Source organism: Coturnix japonica, chromosome 13, assembly GCF_054131305.1.
Source record: "Coturnix japonica strain WE chromosome 13, WE-NBRP24, whole genome shotgun sequence".
In the NCBI taxonomy this organism is placed as follows: domain Eukaryota; kingdom Metazoa; phylum Chordata; class Aves; order Galliformes; family Phasianidae; genus Coturnix; species Coturnix japonica.
In genome coordinates this window covers 20,420,938-20,442,217 of record NC_140675.1, presented here as the reverse complement: position 1 = coordinate 20,442,217, position 21,280 = coordinate 20,420,938, and the positions used below count along the sequence as shown (strand labels likewise).

Below are 21,280 nucleotides of genomic sequence, written 5' to 3'. Positions count from 1 at the left end.
AGAAACGGCCACAACAGCGTCGTGTTACCAAGAAACGTTTTATTCCTTTTGCCAGTAGCTTCGTTAATTGCACAAAAAAAACCTTTTGTTTTGCCATTGAAACATCTGCACACAACCCTAATTCCGAAGGACAAACGTTCATTAAAAACGAGGCGAAAAAAATAAAACATTCACAACCTTAATTAACGGGAGGAGCCGGTGGGGAAGGAACGGCCGGAATAACGGGAACGGCCGGAATAACGGGAACGGCCGGAATAACGGGAACGGAGCGGACAACGGGATGGGCAACAACGGGACAGCGAGGGATGGGAGAATGGACAGTGCGGGGCGACGGGGCTGTCAATCACCGCCAGACCTGTCAATCACCGCCAGACCTGTCAATCACCGCCAGACCTGTCAATCAATCACCGCCAGTTCTATCCCAGCGCCCCAACCCGCTGCTCCCCCACGCGGGGCTCAGGCCTGGAACAAACGGAGCCCGAGCACAAAGAACGGAGCTGAGTGTGACACTGCCGGCCCCAAAGCAGCTGCACAGCCCGCCCAGCACAGCACAGCACAGCGCTCCCTCCTCCCCACACACTCAAAGCCGTTGGGCAGCGCTGACAGCGCCCGGCAGCAGCTCCGAGCTCACCCTGCCATGGATGTCACCATGTCACCACCCCTGAGGCTCCTCCTGCGCTGCCCGTTATCGGAGGCACCGCGGACTCAAACGAAGGCGATCCCTGACGGCTCCATTCAGACCCATGTTCAATCTACTTACTCCGCTGTACCGACCCGGCACGGTTCTGTGCCCAGCGGGCCCGGGACGGCTCCTCCCGTTCCCTTATTTCCCACACACTCCTCCAGCTACAAGACACGCGGTCCCAGCCCCTGCGCCCAACACAACTATCCACAGACACCCTCAGTACGTGACTTCCATCTGCAGTGTGTTCAATTGAGGACTGCTGACAGCTGAGCTCTCTGAGATGGGAAACGTGAGGGTCTTCTATGTGCCTTTAATAGGAATATCTACATGCAGGATGACAGCTGTATTGTCAAAGAAACACGTATGTGTAACTAATACTGCTCAGCGATACCACTGCCAAACGGGCACAGAAATGCCTCACTGATCTATCAGGAGCTGCTGCCACAGGACACAAAGTGCAGCACAGCATCAGCCCACAAAGAACAGCGACTGCAGCGGGTGAAACATCACCCAAGTAACACTGACAGCATTAGATGTTCCACGTCACGTCTCACTATGAGCATCTGAGAACTCCCTCTGTTTCTTAATAAGGTGCCCCGAACCACAAACACTCGCTGCAGACAGAATTGGTGACAGATCCTAAACCACAGGAAAATGCTCATAAATAACCACTGAGCTCCCAGAAAAACAAGAGGGTGAGGGGGCAGAGCTCAAGGACTCGGAGCAGCACAGCCTGATTTTCATTTGCTTTCTTTCCTTTTGTAATCCCAGCTGAAGGGAAGAGATTGTGCCACCGAGCAGCAACTCTGACTAATAACATTTCTTACTGGCATTTTACTAACTTGCAAATCTAAAATGGAAGAATCCTCCTAAAAGGCTACACCAAAAGGTTAAAATCAACAACACGCTCTGTGCATCTCTTGTTTTTTTACAGACAGGCGTCCTTTGCTCTGCTACCAACAGAGATCAGCTCTGCTCTTCAGCTTTGGCCTCTGCAGTTCAAGTCCCACGTGTTTAGACTACAGCTCAGCAGCATTAGCCTCCCATTACATCCACCAGCCTTCCCAGAAGCTGATACCCAGCCACAAGCAGAGTCACAAGTACAGGGAATATTCTCATGCTGTGCCCACGTTGTACTCTGAGCAGTAACACTAAGAATACTTACAGAAAACCCAACACATATCAAGATCACTAATGGTTACACAAGATATCCCTGTGAGGTAGGTAATTATCACCCACCTTTGCAGATGGGCAGTCAGGTTAACAGATAAAATGACCATGCAAAGGCCAGAGATAGCAGGGGAAGGAGCTCAGGATTCGCCATCTCTTGGCACCACGGTCATTCCTCTCACACCTCTCAGACTCATCCCTCCGCTTGTGACACCGCTACAGTCCAAGGCGCCTTTGTAATTATTGACTCTTGGGGTAAAAAAAAAAAAGAAAATAAAAAGGAAAGCAAACAGTAAAGTGACACAAACCAAGGCCAGGAGCAGCGCCCTACAGTTTGTTCCTTCACCAAATTAAACAACTCTGGCTAAGTTTTAAGCTAAATGTTTCTTTTGCAGCTTTTTATGCAAATCTGTGAAGCTCCCATGCTGTCAGTGGGGCGGGCAGCTGCCATCAGCCTTTTAGGAGGCCACGCTTACACTGGTATTCTCCCATTTTCAGTAAGGTTCCCTATGCTAGAGCTGTCTGGGCAGGGGAAGACATGGATGCAAGCTGTTCTCAACAAACTGAGGAATTCCTCCATCAAGGTGCTGGGGAGGTGGAAGCTTAAAAAGAAACAGAATCAAGACAGTGTTGCATGCAACCCCGTTACCTTCTGGAACTGTCATTCCCCTCCACGGGAGGTGCTTTGTTCTCAAACAGTGGGTGATAAACAGGAGTGCTCCTCACCTTACTTGGGACCAAGGACTTTACAGATATTCACAGGTAGATGGGATGTATGTGACCTGTCCCCTTGGTGCAAGAAGTCCAACACACGCATTATTTCACAGCAAAGGAGAAAGGGGATCGTTAGAAACAGCATCTTGGACAAGCATACAAAGAAGAAAATAAAAGCAGCCAAGCAGCAGATTTCTGGCCGAGTTGCCTCAGAGCTTCTGAACAAGCCGCCACTGTTCTGTTCCATGACTGTCAGTGCATGGCATGGATTTTCTAATTAGACTGCAACAATCCGAGCCCCCTCCTCCCCCCCTTCTGCCACCAGGGGAAGGCTGACCGCAGCAGCTGCCTCCATGGCAGAGCTCAAAGTCTGTGTATAAAAGGAAATGGAGAGACAGAGATGGACTGGTCCAGAGTTAAAACCCAGTATCATAATAATATTAATCAATAATCATAGTATTAACAGTAAGAATGGTGCAGCCTAGTGGATGTAGGCCCTGTACACTGCAGACATGTCGTTGTCTGATTGGTCCAACGCTTTTGCTCGTTTATAGACCTAGAGAAGAGAAATTAGAAAAGGATCAGTGCCTGCCCTTGTGAGAAGCCTTTCCCAAGGCAGAAAAACTGCTTTCCTGATCACTATAAACCAGAAAACTGCACAGTGCTTCAAATAACTACAGCAGCTCAAGTCAGAACACTCCGGGTTTTGTTTAGGTCACTTGTTTTCATTCATGTGATACTATAAGAGCTTCTACCATCAAATGAAATTAAATTCCATCCTACTCAGAATATATTCCAATTGCTGTTCCTTTGTCTCAGCACATAACTCTCAGATCTTCTCCCTTGGTGACAAACAGCTCTAACTCCACCTGCTGAAGAAACACTGAGTAACACACACATCTGAACTCTCACCTCGTTGGCAGCAGCTGCCATAGGAGTTGGATGGTTGACAGAATCACCCAGTGCAATAGCTAATCTAAGATCCTTCTGAATGTATTTCAGGTAAAAATCAGGTTTAAAGTTTCCTTGCAAGATATCTGTTGAGAGGAATGCATGCAAAAAATAAGCACGACAAAAGTAAACCAAGCCTATCACACTGCAAGGCCATGCAATTCAGCATCAAACTTCCCTTTCCCACATGGTGATCACCAGGCACACTGCTTTTAGCACCTTCTGCTTCTCTGCTTTGTGTCCTCATCCCACCACAGCAGATAATATCACTTCTGCCCACTGACAAAGCAGTTGCCCTCCATTTCACTTATTACCCCATCCCAATGAAATCATCATTGTCAACTCAAGACCTAAGCAGGCTGCAGACAATGCAGAGCTTGAGATGTATTCTCAGGGTCTCTGTCTATAAAGGCTAATGAACAGAACTCAGCTCTTCATCTACAGAATGCTTAAAGCAACCAGAATCCCACGCTGATGAAGCTGGGATGATTCCCTTCCTTCCATCGTTAACTGAAATGTTGACAGATAGCGACAAACGTTCTATAATAAAACACCGTAAGAGAACTTTACTTTGGCACTTCTGGTCCAGGAAGATGCTGGCAAGTTGTCCCTGATTGAGGATATCCAGAAGGGTCTGCTGGGACTGACCAGTCACTTGAGCCAAAGTCAGTCCTTCTGCTATTGTAGCCATGAAGCTGCCTTGGACCATGTTCACAATCAGCATCATCTTGGCAGCATTACCTACTTCACCTGGAAGCAAAATACAGCACTGAACATTCCTCCGGAACAGATGCAGCAGGATTGCTCCCCCACCCCACACGGTATTAACACTGCTACGCTTCCCACACTGATCCCAAACACTTTACAGCTGTCCCTTCCCCTTACAGGCTTTGGAAAACTTATCTGTTTCCCATGCACTCAAACAATGGGAGAAATTAAAGTATCATTTAAAAATAAAAAGCACCACAGATTCTCCAAAATGAGACAACGTTCAAAAAAGAAAACTTAAGTCTGAAGGCTCTGAAAATGGCAGAATTCCAGGGGAGCAGGCTGGTTTCCCATAGTGCCGATAGAGACAGAAAACAGCCAATCCCTGTTGCCAACAGCCTACAAAGATGATGCACATGCCTCTCAGACTCCTTCCTCAATAGCCCAGTCCTCGCACTGAGTAAGAATCTGCTATCAGGCCCTCAGTGTTTCAGTTACCTAGAAAAAAAGAGGTCTTCCCCATCGCTTGGAAACAGCTACTGCAGTCCTCATATAAACCCCTGTCACCAGCTGCCAGGATCACAAGCATCCCATCATTTGATAGCTGCTGATTTCCTGAGACTGGTGCTTCCAAAAAGCGACCACCCCGGGACACTATCACCTGGAAGAACAGTATCTCTGGTTAGCAGTGCACAAACAGCAGGCATTGATCCTGAATAGGCAGCACAGCAAGAGCGCTGTCTGAGGACAGAATTTTAAAGCACAAACAGCTAAGGCACAAAAACAGGAGAGGGAAGCACTGTAATACACCCAACATGATGCATGACACCCTGAAAGGCGTGCCTGAGCACAAAAGTTGCCTTCATTCTCAGCAATGCTTCTTATCTTAATGGTAAATACTTTCAGCAGCTGAGCTTATTGTGCTTCTGCCATGGCACCCTGAAACGGCGAAGAAACAGGCCTGAAGCTTTTCACAAGGAACAGCACTCTCAGATTATTTACTTTGTATTTAACCCCTCCCCAAAGATGAAAGGCCTCCAGCACAGCTCTTTGGCCGGACATTTACTGGTATGTGACTATGCATCTTACAAATGTCTGTGTTATGCACTACTGTATCATCTCTGCTTAAAACTTCACCAATGCTACCTGCCCTTCTTCCTGCAGTAACACACACTCATTTAAGGGCTGAGGATAACAACCAAGGTGTCAAAGAAGAAATCAAAAAATGCCGTGCCAGAAGTAAATCAAATCACATCAATTCTCCCCGTAAAAATTTCTACAGAGTGAAATCTGAAGGCACTCTTTTCCCCATAGCCAGGGCACTTAAAATAAGATTATATATGTTATCAGTTTAAGAACACTTACACATCCAGATAGTGTTCCTCCTCCAGTTTACTACCAAATACCAAATCCGTACCGGTTCGATACTATACCAAGTAAATACTTCCATAGGGTAAAAGACTCAGGCAGTTTGCACTGGTGCCACCTGACAGCCCTGACAAACCTACAGACTTTGCCACAATAGTCAGAGTACATCTTACCCAGCTCTGTTCACTGGTCAAGATGTGACAATTCATTCTGTCTCTTTTGCTTGAGACTTGAGTCTCCTCTAGCACAAGCTAAGAAGTCTAACAAAACACCTGTATCATCAACAGCTTAAAGCCCAGAACAAGTATTGCAGTACTGCTGCTGAGTCACAAGTGTTAGAGGATCAGCTAATGTGATTACCTGGGCCAATTCTGTGACTGTATCTGCATCCACAGTGGACATATCCACATAACACTTCCCTGGTCGAATCCCCTGTAACACTCCACTCGGACCAAGCACCAGCTGTGAGGAACAGAAGAGCGGTAAAGCAATAGGGTGTCTGCAAAGAAACCCAAACCCTCCAAGTCCAAGAAAGTCTGACACTGCAGTGGTAGTGCATAAAACGATATCAAAACCCAATCCCTATGGAATATATTTCTGGGGGTAGAGTATGACTTTCTGGGAGGTGAGTGTGACTTTGCTGGGAAACAACTTTACATATCTGTCCTGTCCAGCACCTACAATAACCCAGGCTACCTTCATCAGTAGGAATCAGAACTAGCACTCAGTGGTGGAGGAAGAACAAGAGCTAATCCTTACATCCTTTGCTGCTTTTGGATCTGATACACAGGCAAAGGTGATGTCACAGGTGGAGACCACTTCAGCAGGGGTTCTTCCCAGCCTTGCCCCTTCCTGGATGAACAAATCACACTGCAAAAGTCACAAATTGAAATGTAAGTAAAATTAAGTAGAAACCAAATGGGATCTCTAGAATTTTGATTAAACAAACTTTACTGCCAGACCCAACATGAGTCAAGTGTATTAATTATTTAGTAACTGGGCTGGGTTTTGTAGGTTCACTTCCTACGCCCAAGGGGCTCCTCTGCAGGTTTTCTGAACCCTCAAGAGAAGAGCTTCAAAACAAGGCACAAGAGAGAAGGCTTAGGTGAAAAATTCTAAGAGACTGAATGCTGCAGTTTTTAGGGGAGATGGCTGCAAAAAAGAAACACCTGGTAAACAGTGCAAAAGGTGCTGCTGAACATTAAACAGGATTTGTGCAGCTGAGACTGACACAGGCTTTAAAGGGCTGCTGTTTCAAATTCTTAATTCCTTCCCACGCTATCCCCATGTTTTGTAATTAGAAAACATCCTTAAAACCCAGTAGCCACAGAACCCTACCTGCCTTATGCTATTTCACAATATAATTGATGCATGCACGTCTTCTAGTAGCTAGGATATAACTGCATAGCCATTTAGCTCAATTTCAACTCTGAAAAGGAACATTCTTAACCTGGTTTCATTTCATGACACAGCACATTTGCCACAGAATCTTCACCTACTGCAAACAGCACAATGGATGTGTAGATGAAGCCGCGGTCAAAGCAGAGCATCTCACCACACCACTCCTGAGATCAACCTCCCAGCACATAGTCCTTTTGTCAAGCTCCAAAACACAGTGACTTGCTATCTGAATCAGCAGTATGCCCTGGAAGAGCTTTATGTCGCAGTCCTCAACAGGGACACAAAGATGCAACTTTTAATATCAAAACAACAATGTGGTGGGGACTGTTCACAGCTTCTAGTATGAAGTGGCCACTCACAAGCACTCAGGAAAGAATAGTAAAACAGTGTGGCAAACATATCTGTGTTTCTAGCGTCCTCTCCCAGGCACCACTGACTGGTGACTAGAGGTAGTAGAAAAATGTTTAAGCAAGGAAAGCACTACCTATACCTAAGGTACACACTTACCTTCTCAGCAGTCCGGTTCCATACAGTGACAGTATGACCCATCTTCAGCAAGTTGGAGACAATGCCACTTCCCATCAGACCAAGTCCCAGAAATCCTATCCTGATGGGAAGAGAGAAGCATTAATGCAGGGAAAGGATTATGTAACAGATAAGCAGTTGTTGTCAGCTCCCCTTGATCCTGGAAGCCATCACGGGCAAAACCTGGAGCTCAACCAGCAAAAACCAGACCACAACGCAGCCACAGCCAGAAGAGGACTTCCAAACTGGGGAGACACTGTGCTTTAACAGCAAGCTAGCGTCTGTTTTGCATACTAAACATCACTATCAATTTCCTCTAGTAAGACTTAAATCTGTTTCAGAAGAGTAATTAAATGCTAAAGGTTGAGGGACTGTTGGTTTTTCTATTAGTTTGCTTTCGATTAAATTTGCTGCTCTTGTGCTCTCCTAACACCTCTCCACAGCTGCAACTTGACAAAGAAATGGAAGTCCTGTACAGGTCAACACAAATGACAACCCCAGATAACTGCTGCCTTTCCTCTCCTAAGATGGGGAGAGTTTTGCTCTCCTCATTTCAAGAAAAAGATGATAAACTAACAAGTCTCATCTCTGTAATTACCTGTCATTGGAACTCTTTGGCAGTCACTGCTGCAGCTACAGCTTAACACCCAACCACAGTTTCAGTAGGAAACTGACTCGTTCACTCACATGCCTGATGTAACCTCAGCCTCACAATCCCCAAAAGGCAATTCTTCATAACTAACCAGACTACAGTTGCACTGTGGCTTTCTCAAGTCACCTGCACTTCCCCAGCCAACTATTTTGTCAAAGCAAACTAATTCAGACAGATCACACGTCACTACAGGCTCCTTCAACATGTTCACCTACTTACAGAGCTCTGAAACAGACTTCCTCTCTCTCCCAACCCGGCTCTGAGCCACATTTCCTAAGAGACTATTTTACCTGAACAGCTTCATTGTTATTTTGCTTCCCCGAGTACAGCTGAGAACTGATATCCCATGAGAAATGACCCCAAAGGCAAACAGTGAGCCGCAGCCTGAGCGCAGTGAGCACAGCGGAAGTTACAGAGTGAAACAGGAAGCTCAAGTGAGGCTCGTCTCACTCTAGAAAGGAGAACGGCGACGTTAGAAGAAACCAGAAAGCTCACGTGTTGCATAGCAAAGCTCCTGTGCTGGGAGCCTCCCTCTTCCGCTTGCCTTCTACATGCTCAGCAATTAAACAGCCCCGGTCAACTGCCACGCACCGCTGGAGAAAGATATCCTTTTATCGCCCTGCCTCACATGGCATTCAGAAATACTGCTGCTTCGTGTTCTGCAACGTGCCCTGCAGGAAAAGGGCAACTGCAGGAAAGCACTGAGATGCAAGAACATCCAGGGCAGACCTTGCTCTAAACTCTTCCGCAGCACAGCTCCTGTTTTGATCTTAGCTGCCTGCCTCCCACTTCCACCCAAACGAGTGTTTCACACAAGAACAGAGGAGATGTCTAGAGAGAAATGTTAGGTTTATTTATTCTCAGTGACAAGCTGGATAATGGCTGCATGAGTGAGATGGAAAGGAGAAAAAGGAAGGGAAATGGCTGAAGTGTGTTGGAGATCTTACTTTTTGTCTGTGGGTGTGATACTGCCATTGACTGCTGTGCTGTCTGCTGCCTGGATGGAGGTGGATCCCGTTTCCTAAAGGAAAAAAAGACCATAGAGCTCTGGAGGAACTGCCAGCCCTTATGACAATATAGAACAATCCATCAGAGCAAAGATCTGCCTCACCTCTTCACAAACCTTCAGCTTCTTTGTGATGGCTTGATAGCAGACAGTTGGCTGTATGGATAAAACAAAGCATTCAGGAGAAGGACAGTGCTGATTTGCTCTGCTGAGCAAACAGACCGTATCCTCGCTACAAAGAAAACAGGCAGCTCACCCACACACCATCTGCAGCACAGGAAAACTCTCAGGCTTCCCTCAACCAGAGAAAATAAAACCCTATTGTAACATATTAAGTTCTTCCCTTCCTACCCCGCTCTCACAATTCAGACTGTTTTCTGACGCAGGGACTACAAAATCCTTTCTGTAGTTCACACAGCAGGCACTCCAACATCAAGGATACAGCACATCCCCACTCTCACATCTGAACCAAGGAAAACAGATCTCTACAGCCTGATGTAGAACACCGTGCCTGTGCTCATTATGTCAGCGTAGCTGCTGAAGCAAAGCATTTCTGTTAACCTAAGGCAGCATGCGGCTTACAGCAAACTGTGTGCTGAAGGCTGCTCTTGCTCAGGCTGCTTATTTTGAGCTGCTCTTAATCTGTCTCTGCACAGATCCTCAACCAGATATACACTATTTTTCATTTAATTCATGATCTTCTTTTCCTCCTGACATTCACAGGCTGAATACAAAATCCTGCATGGCTTCTAACTGTAAAGCTGGCTACATTTTACATGGTCAGGGACAATCTTCTTGCCATATTCAGTTAATTAACAAATTTATCCAGATGAAGAAATTGGAAGGATGGCTGTCAAACAAAGAACGGGGTTGCAATTAGTAAAACATCATTTTCTAGCCTTCATATTCAATAAGCAGAATTTAACAGAACAAATCTAAATCCTGGTGCAAGGTAATCTTTGATGTCTTGATCTAATTGTTGTCTTCACTGCCAAACCACTCTAAACCTAAATGCTGGAAAGTAACCAAATGACAAGACTGCACACGGGAGTTTCGTTGCTGCTAGGCCCCAAAGAGCAGAATTTCAGAGCTGGTTATGTATGCTCCTTGTAATTAGACCTTCATCCCAGCAAAGGGCAGGATGCCAAGCTAGAGCGATCAGCAGAATTATCCTGTCTGCCAAATCCTCACCTTCTCCGTCTGGCTCAGCAGGAAGTGATGGAAGTGTGGATCACTGTCCTTCACAGGCTGCAGAGAAAAGAGAAGAGACTCAGAAACATCCCCAGAGAGTCACTGAGCAACCGCAGCATTATTCCCTTGTTCTCCCGAGCTGCACAACAGTAACTTCAGGTGAGAAATATTTAATGCTTGACAGATGTATCAAGCAGCTTGTTTTGATACAGCAGTTTACATTGTGTTTCATTTCCAAAGCAAAGCCATTTAAGTTAAATCCCTCATTTTGGAAGTTTTGCAGAAAATCAAAACAAAACTATAAGCAGGATTAGCAAAGGAAGAAATAGCCTCTCCTCCCCATCTGTAGTCCCATATCCCATCTCCTTCTCCTAATGAAATAAAAACACTTTCCAGCTCCCAAGGAATTCCTTCAAACATACTAATGGTGGGTAGTGGCTGAACATTAATCTTAGCAGTCACATGATGGGCAGCTGGAGAGTTCATCTCTCCAATGAACACTCTAAGCACTGGTCGAGAGTTGCACTCATCTTCCTCTGCTTGATCATTTAATTATTTATGTACAAAAGGAAAGATTTCCAAAAGCTGGTAACGAAGGAAACTGAAGTAAACAGTCCGATATCATATATCTCCAGACACGGAGAGCCTATTCCAAGTCTTCTGTTCCAGTTCTGGAAATCAAAACTGCAAAAACACACACAACAAGTTGGGTGTGAATTTGCAGACTGCTCCACAAGGGCAAAAATCTCACTTTCCAACATACTTACTAGCTGCCCAGAGGTACTGTCCAGCTTTGTTACAATACAGAATGACAAAGAAAGCACCTTAGGAAGAAGGGAGAACTCCACTATTTCATACTGAGACAAAAGGTTCTAGATCATCTTCAGCTACGAGCTGAGTTTGCACAACTATGCTGTAAAGCCAGCCCAGGGTTTCTCACCTCACTGACGCTTGGTGGCCATTTAAATCCAGCCACTGTTCCAGTCATCACTCTTTTCACTGTACTGGACTCTGGAATTGTGAGGTCCTGAGGAAATACAAGGGAGATCAGAAAAGAGCTTACAACCTGGCTACGTGGCTGGTAACAGCAACAGGACTGCAAGAGCACACAGTTTTGAAAAGCACTATGCATGCCTGTCCACAAACAGGTAATATTTCAAGCAATGGTGTATTACCAACACAGGTGATGCAAAGTGAAAAAAAAACAAGAACAAAAACCATGAGCTATCAACAACAAAATTCAACCAGTTACATACAAAGAATGGTTTTTTCAGAAGCTGTAACAGGAATAATCACACTTGTGTAATCATGCAATGAGCCGAAAAACAAATGAACACACTTGATCCAGCATTTCCCTCAAGTGGATGCAAAAAAAGCTAAACAAAGGGGTAAAGATCATCACCACCAAACAGGGGTTTGAGCTGTTCTCATCCTCCAGTCATTAAAAACAGGCAGCAGCCGACCTGTTACTACCTGTTAGCAGAAAAACCTTCTAAGTGTGCACCTCATACAGTCACACCTGCTGTAGTTTCCGGACTGCGTGAAACTGGAAATCATACATGAACTGTTCCCACTCCTTAACATGTCGCAATGACACCTAAAGCACCATTACTTACTGTTGATAAATTTTGATCTGTTCATCCTTATTTCCACAGGTAAAGATTGAAACACGGGTCTTTACTATTTATGAAGAAAACGTGCAAAGTTTCTATACGTTATGTGTTAACTTCCTGAGATGAAGATTCAGAAATGAAATGCACTTCCTGCAAATGCAGTGTATCTTAGTGTCCACAAAGAACCATCAGAGATGAGCACTGTTTCCAAAACAAGTAAGAATAAGGCTGCTGGAGGTAACTGACACTGATGCAAACATTTCATCTGCAAACAAGGACAACTTAGACATCAGCCTCCAGCCTTAGAGTGCCACTGTATGCTAGAATCCTCTTCTTAGAGACCACACCACTGCTTCAATTGGCAAAGCACGGATGAAAATTGCTCTGATACATCAGAGGTCACGTTGGTCCTTTGAAAATATCCCCATACACTTTAAAACGAAAGTATCTGAATGAACATATATGCCTACAGAGTATTTCTAGATAGACCACGCCTCAGTAAAAACTGAATCCTTGAATTTTATGCATCCCAAGTGCTTGGAAAGCCAGAATTGTGACTGGACAAAACAACTGAACCAAAAAAGTAAAAATACATCCCAAATCCCAACACTGCAATAATTCACAAGTGACAAACGTCTTCTTCCCCTTAACACTAATAATTCTGGGAAGTTATGAGACCCAGGTAAGCAGAATTTATGTCATGGATTGAAATGTATAGCATTATGACAGTGCTATTATAATTTCACAGTGATGTCTCAGTGTGCTGCCTTTCAGATCCTGCACAGGTACTCTCCTACACAAACCAGCTTACTTGCACAGATTGCAGCACGGCATTTACCCCCCAGCAGGTGAACTTTGTGGTAAGCTGTTTAAAGCCTCTCCACCTGCAGTTTCCCAGTAAAAATTTCTAGTGCCGTAATTAAGTCACTCAAAGCTCTCTCTAATACCCCAAGGCAGCTCATACAAGAAAAACTAAGAATGCAGCGTGTCAGCACTACTGGAATTCTCCCATTATTCATTTTGATTAGATTGGATTGAATTTACCTCGAAGGCAAAAAAGCATTTTACATTAGGGAAAAGAATGGTCCACGACTTCATCATAACAGATACAATCAAAGATAGGATGTGATTATAGTAACATCTCAGAAGCATCTCTTCATAGCAAATATCTGAAATGATGGCTTTGTTTTACCACCAAGGCATCAAGAGTTCGCTATTCAACCTGTTAAGGCCAATCCTGCAACAATTGAGGAGATGGAAACCAACTATCCTGAGTTGCATCCTGAAGCACACTGAAAGCAAAGGCTATGGGGCACAGAGTAGGGCAGTCCCTCTGAAGCAGCAGTGAGCAAGCACACTGTTGTAGCACGGCGCATCAGTTGAAGCCTCCCAACAGTCCTCAGGTGCAGTCTCCAGTGAAGAACGTGCAGTGTAGTAATCCACTAAAATTTCTATCCATTTGGACAAGATCTGGACCACAACAGGGAGCTCCACAATACATAAAGATGGGTACTCTGCTCTACAGTAGACAAAATATTGCTGGCTACTGTTTCTGTCGTGATGCTCGGAAGTAAACAAGGGAAGTAATGAGGATAAAATAATAATGCTCCAGCGCTGGACCTTTATAATGGAGGATGGAAATATATTCTATAGCGTAGAAGCGGGAATGAATACAACTAGTTTTCTGATGCATTATCCCCATGCCACAATAATTTCTTCTTCACACCTTAGACCTTAAGAACATCCCACCCTCAGTAAGCAGGGAGGGTGAAGTTAAGAGATTATAAATCACTAAATCATTTAAAGCAGATGAGATGAGATGGGAATCCAGAATCAGATGAAGAGCCACACCTCCTCACTAATCCTTCCCACATCAACTGAATTTCAGGGATGGTAAGATGGAAGGCAGAGTCTCATGAGACACTTCTCAAAGCCCTCTCAAAGATACAATTAGAGCTACTCAAAGTAACTAACTGCTAAAAACGCACAGGAAGAATCAACCATGTGCTTGTCAAAGGTATCTGAGAGCCGGTTGGTCTGGAAGAAGACACATGGAAGAGCTTAAAAAAAAAATCTGATACTGAACTGACTCTTGACACTGGCCTGTTAGTTAAGGTGCCAGTCATCCCTGAAGTCCACCTGCAAAGTCCACAGAGGGCACTGGCGGACATGCACAACACAAACCTTCTCATCCTTGGGTGGACGCCCCCGCTTTCGGGGGCTCTGATCCTGGGCTCTTTTCAAAGGTGACTTTGATCCTCTCTCTGACGATACAGAAGAGACCCTCTTTTTGCCTTCCCCTGTGCCCTTCTTCAACTTCCCTTCAGACAAACTGGCTTTGCGTTTCTCTTCACCAGCAGATTGCTTGCCTCTTTCTTCACTGGAATTACGCCGATTCTTCTCTTCACTGGAGTTATGGGAAGATGCCTGAGAGATTACAGAATAGAAGACGGTAAGGCAAGAAGAGCTCGAATGACTTTCATGCAAAACCAAGGATGTGAAGGACCCCCGCGCTGATTACTATCAGGCAAACCAACAGCATGGGAACACGAAAACTAGACTGTTAGCCCCTTGAAGTCAGCGAGTGAAGTTCCTTGTTAGTTCACCTGTGAAAAAGCTCACTTTGAGTCCCTGAGTAACAGAAAAGGACATCTGAAGACTCACTGGGAGTGTGCACACACATATGCACTTCCACTAACAGCAAGACTGACATCCAAGCCCAAGACTTAAGACAAATGCATCATAAGCAGATCAATTCGCCTCTTTCACTTTCTCCATCAGTGTAACAAGTCTTTTCATTCCTCATCAGACAAGACCGAATGGGGAAGAGGAAAGGTTAGGAAAAAATAAAAATGTAAAATAGGGGGGGAAAAAAAAAAGGAAAATAAAAATGAAATCCTCCCCAGCAAATTGCCAGAAGCCATCAATTCCTTTCAAATAAAAGCACATTTCACCATCATTCTTACCAACACTTTTTTTTATGTACATGATAAAGAAGAACCCACTCACTCACCTGGTCCTTGCCTTTGGTTTTTCTAAGAAACTCCTCCACGGCATCCACAGCTTGCTGGAAGCGCTTACCCTTGTTAATCTTTATCATTTCCTCTTTGTGCTGGTGATAAGGCTTCAGCTGCTCCACTTTGATCCAAGCACTTGAAATCAGAGGAAAAAATAAAATCAGTTATATTCACCAACAGCAGCTTCTCCAACTACCCCACTCCCAGAAATAAAGTGTGTGTGTGTGTGTGTATGTGTGTGTGTGCCCACAGCCTGTAGGACTTCCTGCTACTTCCATTTCAGTATCTAGTTTAGAAAAAGTCAAACAGCTTCCAAACAGGCCATGAAATGTAAGAATATTTGGAACTGGATGGAATGCACTAAGAACTTATGGAAGACCAGCTAATGTGTATCTAATGTGAGGTCAGTCTGAGGACAGATATTCAAAAAGGAAAGTCCCAGACAGACTCACAAAATCTCACTATTGGAGAGTAATTTAATAGAGGCATTTCATCAGTACATGCACCACAACTAAGGAAGTCAGTTAGAATAGAACATGGACATTTTATTCCTGCTATGAACATCCAGGCACCCTGCTCTGCTGTAGAGTACAGGTGCACGTCACAGTTTAAACCAAGAAACAAGTTCCTTTTCCGTGGGTAAAAATAGTTCTCTTCTAGAAAATCTACCAGCCTGAAAGCAACAGAGCAACTCTACCAACCGAACAAACACGGCACTGAGCTCAGCAGGAACTTTCAAAAGCCAGCACTTGCAGAGCAGCCTGACTGCTCTCAAACTCTCCTTTCTGTGTCTTTCACCACAGCTACACAGAGCCCTCCAGGTAACGTATCCCGTCACTGCAGCACCACACTAAGCCAGTATTAGCATGTACACCTTCAGCACGGATCATGTCCAAGGTTACAGCTACAACGTGGAATTTTCTTTACAGTTGTTTCCCAAATCATTCAGGATTTCAACAACAACCAGAGCTTATATCTATACTCCACAGCAAAACCAGTGCCAAACGCATTAGAGTGAATGAAACTCTGCTCACATATGTGCAGTCATGCTGCAAATCAACTCTCACTTTTAAGCAGCTTTCTCCTTAATCTTCGGTAGTGGAAACTGGAACCAAGTGAGTCAGAAGGAAAGAGCTTTTCCCCAGCCTGAAATGGTGGCATACTGAATTCCTCAGAAGGAGACAGACTATCCATGCTCTGATATTACCCATCCATTGACAAACTGCCTGGCAACCACCCTCAGAGCTTCTGAGGACTCTACCCACCAACAAGCACCACCTTCAGCTGTGTAAGGTGACAATGAGCGAAGGGCCCACGCACAAACACCCACCCGTCACACCCTGACACAGCAAGGCAGTAACAAAAGATCCATGAAATCTGATCAACAATACATTAGTATCACCCTGCAGGCTTGGAAGGGGCAGAAAGACGTAAATGCAAAGAAACAGGAGCAACACACACTGGAACACCAGTACAAGCCTGTGTACTCATCAGATCATGGACTACAGCCAGCACCAGGAGCTCTGCATCCTCCTATTTCTAATTCTGTTCATTACATGGTGACTCTCTGTCAGTTTGGTATTTCCACTTCCTGTTTACGCAGACCTTAAAAAAAAGTATTTGTAAAACAAATGCGTGTGAGCCTTCTTAAATCAAAATAAAAGGATTTTTCCCCCCGACAGCAACTTTTTAAGGGAAATGATTTGAAGTTTTTGTTACTCTGCTCGAAGACAAGGGATTTCCCACAGTTTTAACACCGGTGTAACATGGAGCAGAACAGGTACACAAGATTCTCCTGTCTAAAACATTATTTTAAGGGCAGCAAAAGAGACGGTACTTATTTCTAATCAATTTTCAGACAGGGTACGCAAGTCAAAGCGGGCAAGTTTCTGAGCAGTAATTGTGGAGCAGGAATTGATTAAATCCCACAGGCAGCAGCAGTGCGAGGGACAGGCCTGCAGGTGTGTGCGTTCAGCACCACGCTGGGTGAGATGGCTGCATTTTCCCCAGCAAGAGTCTAGAAACACAGAGTAAACTCCCACTGCTTGTATCAAAACACTCATCTCTGCAGCACAACCTTAAGGCATACGACCGCTTCATCCGAGTTTTTCTTAATACAGGACATCTCCATATTTGATCCATAAAACACAAAATACAAGAATCAAGAGCAAGCTAGGAAGATAGAAACAGTCGACTTCCTCAACTCAGACTCATAGAATTATTCAGGTTGGAAAAGTCTTTCAAGATCATCAAATCCAACCTCCATCCAACCAAACTACTCCAACTCGTAACAGCCCACCCCTAAATCACGTCCCTGAGCACCACATCCAGACAGATTATAAAGACATCCAGGGATGGTGACTCAACCACCTCCCGGGGAGCCCACTCCAGCACTTAACAACCCATTCTGCAAAGAAGTTTTCTGCAAAGAACTCTGAGAGCTTGAGTTAGTTAACAAGAAAAAAAACAACCACAAAACATAAAAACACTATTTGCCTTCAAACCGACATTCACCTGCCCTACGTTACCAGAGATCCAGCAAACCTTCCTATTCATATGCAGCATTCATTTCTGCTCCATCAATTACAGATTTCAGTTCTCAATCACAGAACGGCCTGGGTTGAAAAGGCCCACGGTGCTCATCCAGTTCCAACCCCCTGCTGTGTGCAGGGTCACCAACCAGCAGCCCAGGCTGCCCAGAGCCACATCCAGCCTGGCCTTGAAAAGGACAGCTGATATTTTAAAACTATTTTTGCTGAGTATTTCTTCAATTGAAAAAGCTTCCTTAAGAAACAGTCATTAATTGGTCTCAATTTGTTACTTCCATCCCCACCAAAAATAAGATGCTTTCTGAAATCCTGCAAATGACTGTAGGATTGCATGACTTAAAAACTCTTATTACATGATTTAATGCCAAATAAGAAACAAAGGGAAAAGTGAAAACCAGCAAAATAATTTCCAGCTTCACAAAAGTCCAGATTCCAGCCTTTTTAATGCAGGTTGGAAATATCATTGTGCAGGTATGTTTGGAATCAACAAATTCTGCTGTGCAAAAAGGGGGCCTACAGAAGTCCAATGCTGCAAAGTCTTCCTAAAGCACAGCAAAAATGTTTTCAGTCATCAGGCATGAGAACACATTGTGATCAGGAGTGGCAAGCACAAAGCCATGTTATTCTTCATGGCAATACACAAATGCCCTTAGCTGCACCTCCCTCAAACAGTTACATGCCAAAACTGAATCCAGTCACATCACACCTACTCCCCTAAAAATGGCAAGTTACCAAGAACTTCCCAACATCAACTAAAACCTAATGTGACCAAGCACATAAGTCTGTACAGCCTTCATACACTGAGTGGCTACAGCATACACCAACAGATGGATTTCTTTGCATGTTTTGCTGCGTTGGGAAAACCTTCTTCCATGAAAGAAGATGTTCCACGGAGCAGCATTTTCACTGGATGAGAACAAGCAGTACGTACTGATCTTCTGTTCCAAAAAACTTCACAAAGAAGCACTTTTTTCCACGAGGTTTCTTCAGATCTTTAGGTGGATTAACAATCTGAAGGCAATTAAATGCGAAAGTTAAAATAAAGTACATAATGAACGATTACACTCTGTGATTTTACTTATTTTTAATCCTAACTACAAAGACACCGTGAATCTGTTATGATTAAATGTGAATCCTCATATAAATCCTTAGACACCAAATGTTTATGGTTGTCAGCTGCATTAATCTCATTTTTCTCACACATACACCAACAATGAAGTTCTTACATGAAAATGGTAATCATTAAAAAGTGCCATTTAGTATCATTGCTCTAAAACAATATCTTGAACTCTTTATTTCTAATATTCTAATCAAGTTACTACAGAAGGGAGGAAGAATGTTTCCAGGAAGGTGATAAGGGCTGGTCTGAGGCAAACAATCAGTTCCAGTGCTGGATGAGCTGCTTTTCATCACACCTGAGCTAACAGCTCAGTGACAGGGAGAATGTTTGCATCAGTTAAAACCCCAACTGGTACAGTTTAGATTCACGTGGATGGTATATACAAAAGTAAAGCAAAAACTAGTACCGATGTTTAACTGAAAAGCTTTTGGGTAAAGCTTTGTGCAGAGGGAAAAACAAAAACACCAGGAAAACAACGAAATACCCAACTCACCTTTCCTGGCCATGGTGGGTACCGGCCCAGCTTCCCCCTACGGAGAAATGGAACAATTAGGCGGTAGGATCAGAGGGGGGAAAAATAAAAACCAACACAACATCCCAGTTCTACCTCTTTCTATTACGCCATGTTTTTCATACTGAGAAAAATACAATTCATAGTCAAAACCTACCGTGACATGCAAAGTGTGAGCCCTCGACATACTGTTACTGGTAGAAATGAGCCTGGACCTGAACTGAGCCTCCATAAAGTCTGCACGAACCGGCTGCACGATCAGAATTTAAGTCATAAGAACAGCAGCAGCACAGCTACCGCCTGGAAGAATGGATGGCACAGCTTTTACTGCACGTGTAAGATTGGACATTCACTCACAAGGAACCGAGATAAGCCGTGATGCAGGCAATCAAACCAAAGGTCAGGTCAGTAACTTCTATCCATCAGGACAGAGCAGTCCAGCAAGCACAGGATGGAAGGATTTCCAGCTCAGACAGCTGAGATCCTTAGAAGTTCTCACAGGCAATCAATCACTAACCGGCAGGACCCCTGTGCTAGGTGTTCCACTGTCACATTCTTCAGATGCTCAGCCCCACACGTGGTGATGTGTTAAAGATAGAAAAAAGCCACAACAGCAGAAAAGTTCCCTTCCTACACTTGTATGTGCTTCCATTACAGGAACTAAATACAACTTTTTTCACAGAGGAGTAGAACAGACATTATTAGCCTTAGCCCACAGAATCCATCTTTATTGCTACCTTACCCTTCCCACCTACAGAAGCTGCAGTAGCACAAGTCATTTGGTTGGTGCCTCGCAAGAGAGAATCCAGAGTCTGCCAACTCCTGAGCAAAAAAGCTCCCAACGAGAGGCAGCGCAGCCCCCCCTGAGATGGGAATGGTACAGAAGATTCTGTAGCACTGATCAGGCAGAGCTACTGCCAAGAACTTTAACCGAACTCACAGCTCATACCCGATGTTTCCATCCCTGTGCTAAACAAGATACTTAAAAGCTCTTCGTATGTTATTGTCTCGGTGCTATAGATCTGCTGCAATGGTCCCGGGGCTGGCAGCTGCCCAGGTCATCACATACAAAACTAAAGCAGGATGATCTGCATTCCAACACCAAGAGCAGTGCTGCCCAAATGCCTGTTTGAAGCAAACGGAGCAGGAAGGAAGATTGATTTACTTTCTTATACATGTATTTAACAGCTTCACAGCACTGTCTGCTATTCAGATGAGAAGCTGCAGCTGTCCCGCAGCCAGGAGCAAACCTTCCTTCTGACCCGAGGGAAACACACAAAGCTGCGTGTGGGGATGAGCCACTTGTTGCAGGCCCCAGCACGGAGCCCTAACCCGGCTGCTGCAGCGGAGCCGAATCCCCTCAGTGCTCCCGATCGGGAAATACAAAAGCACTGCGAGTATTGGGGGGGAAATGGAGTGACAAAGGGACGGAGCGTCAGTGAGCGTCAATGAGCAGCACACCCCAACACATCCCAACACATCCTGACCTGCAAGACAAACAAAGAGCCTCTTTCCCGTGTTATTGCGCTGCCTGCGGTTCCCAAATCGCCGCTGTTCCGTCACTCGCTCCTTTTCCTCCGCTCCCCCCGGGCTGATGCCCCGTTTCCATCCGGTCCCGTTGCCGCCCCTCGGTCCCGCACGTCGCCCCGCGCCGTGTCCGCTCCCCTGGACGCGCTGGGCCCGAGCCCGGCAGCGGCTCCGCCATCAGCTCCGCCATCCCCGCGGGCGGCGTCACAGGAACGGAGACACTCGGCGACCCCGGGACCCGCCGGGACCCACCGGATCCCGCCCCTCCGGGTGCAGCGCGGCCTCGCCTGGCACCGCCCGGCCGGGCCCCACCGCCGCGCTCGGCCGAACCGGGCGCAGCCCCACCGAGCCCCGCCCGCTGCTCCGAGCGGAGCCTCCGTGCCGCTCCATCGGGCACCGCGGAGGAGCTTCACTCCATCGGACCGGAACGGATCGGAACGGACCGAGCCGGGCCCCGCCCGCAGCGCAGCGCACTGAACTCACCACACCAGGTCTCCGAGCCTCAGACTCACGGCCGCCATCTTACCGACACCGCGCAATGCACCACGGGACAGCACGGCACCCCGAGGGGC

General features: G+C 45.5%; 1 protein-coding gene across 5 annotated transcripts; it reads right to left on the bottom strand.

Annotated features, from left to right (window-relative positions):
- Window positions 1-19: 19 nt before the first annotated feature.
- GLYR1 (glyoxylate reductase 1 homolog) lies at window positions 20-21,250 on the bottom strand. Of its 5 annotated transcripts, none has more exons than XM_015877505.3 (16): window positions 21,192-21,250; window positions 19,164-19,200; window positions 18,482-18,561; window positions 14,998-15,136; window positions 14,169-14,411; window positions 11,312-11,398; window positions 10,372-10,428; window positions 9,286-9,336; window positions 9,122-9,195; window positions 7,505-7,604; window positions 6,356-6,466; window positions 5,957-6,058; window positions 4,727-4,889; window positions 4,091-4,270; window positions 3,482-3,606; window positions 20-3,125 (listed from the first exon to the last, which is right to left on the bottom strand). In XM_015877505.3, the coding sequence occupies exons 1-16, from the start codon at window positions 21,227-21,229 to the stop codon at window positions 3,051-3,053; spliced, it is 1,662 nt and encodes a 553-aa protein (XP_015732991.1). In that variant the 5' UTR covers window positions 21,230-21,250; the 3' UTR covers window positions 20-3,050. The 5 variants fall into 5 exon arrangements, with proteins under 5 accessions (XP_015732991.1, XP_015732992.1, XP_015732993.1 ...); XM_015877506.3 differs by having other exon boundaries at window positions 5,957-6,055; XM_015877507.3 differs by lacking the exon at window positions 21,192-21,250 and adding an exon at window positions 20,669-20,766.
- Window positions 21,251-21,280: the final 30 nt, after the last annotated feature.

What these genes read in the sequence shown, in the direction of transcription:
- GLYR1 (XM_015877505.3), bottom strand. Translation starts at nt 21,229, where the DNA reads ATGGCGGCCGTGAGTCTGAGGCTCGGAGACCTGGTGTG. An exon ending in AGGCTCGGAGACCTGGTGTG is followed by an intron (nt 19,201 to 21,191) that starts GTGAGTTCAGTG and finishes ATTTCTCCGTAG; the next exon opens with GGGGAAGCTGGGCCGGTACC. An exon ending in CAGTCACAGAATTGGCCCAG is followed by an intron (nt 4,890 to 5,956) that starts GTAATCACATTA and finishes CTGTTCTTCCAG; the next exon opens with GTGATAGTGTCCCGGGGTGG.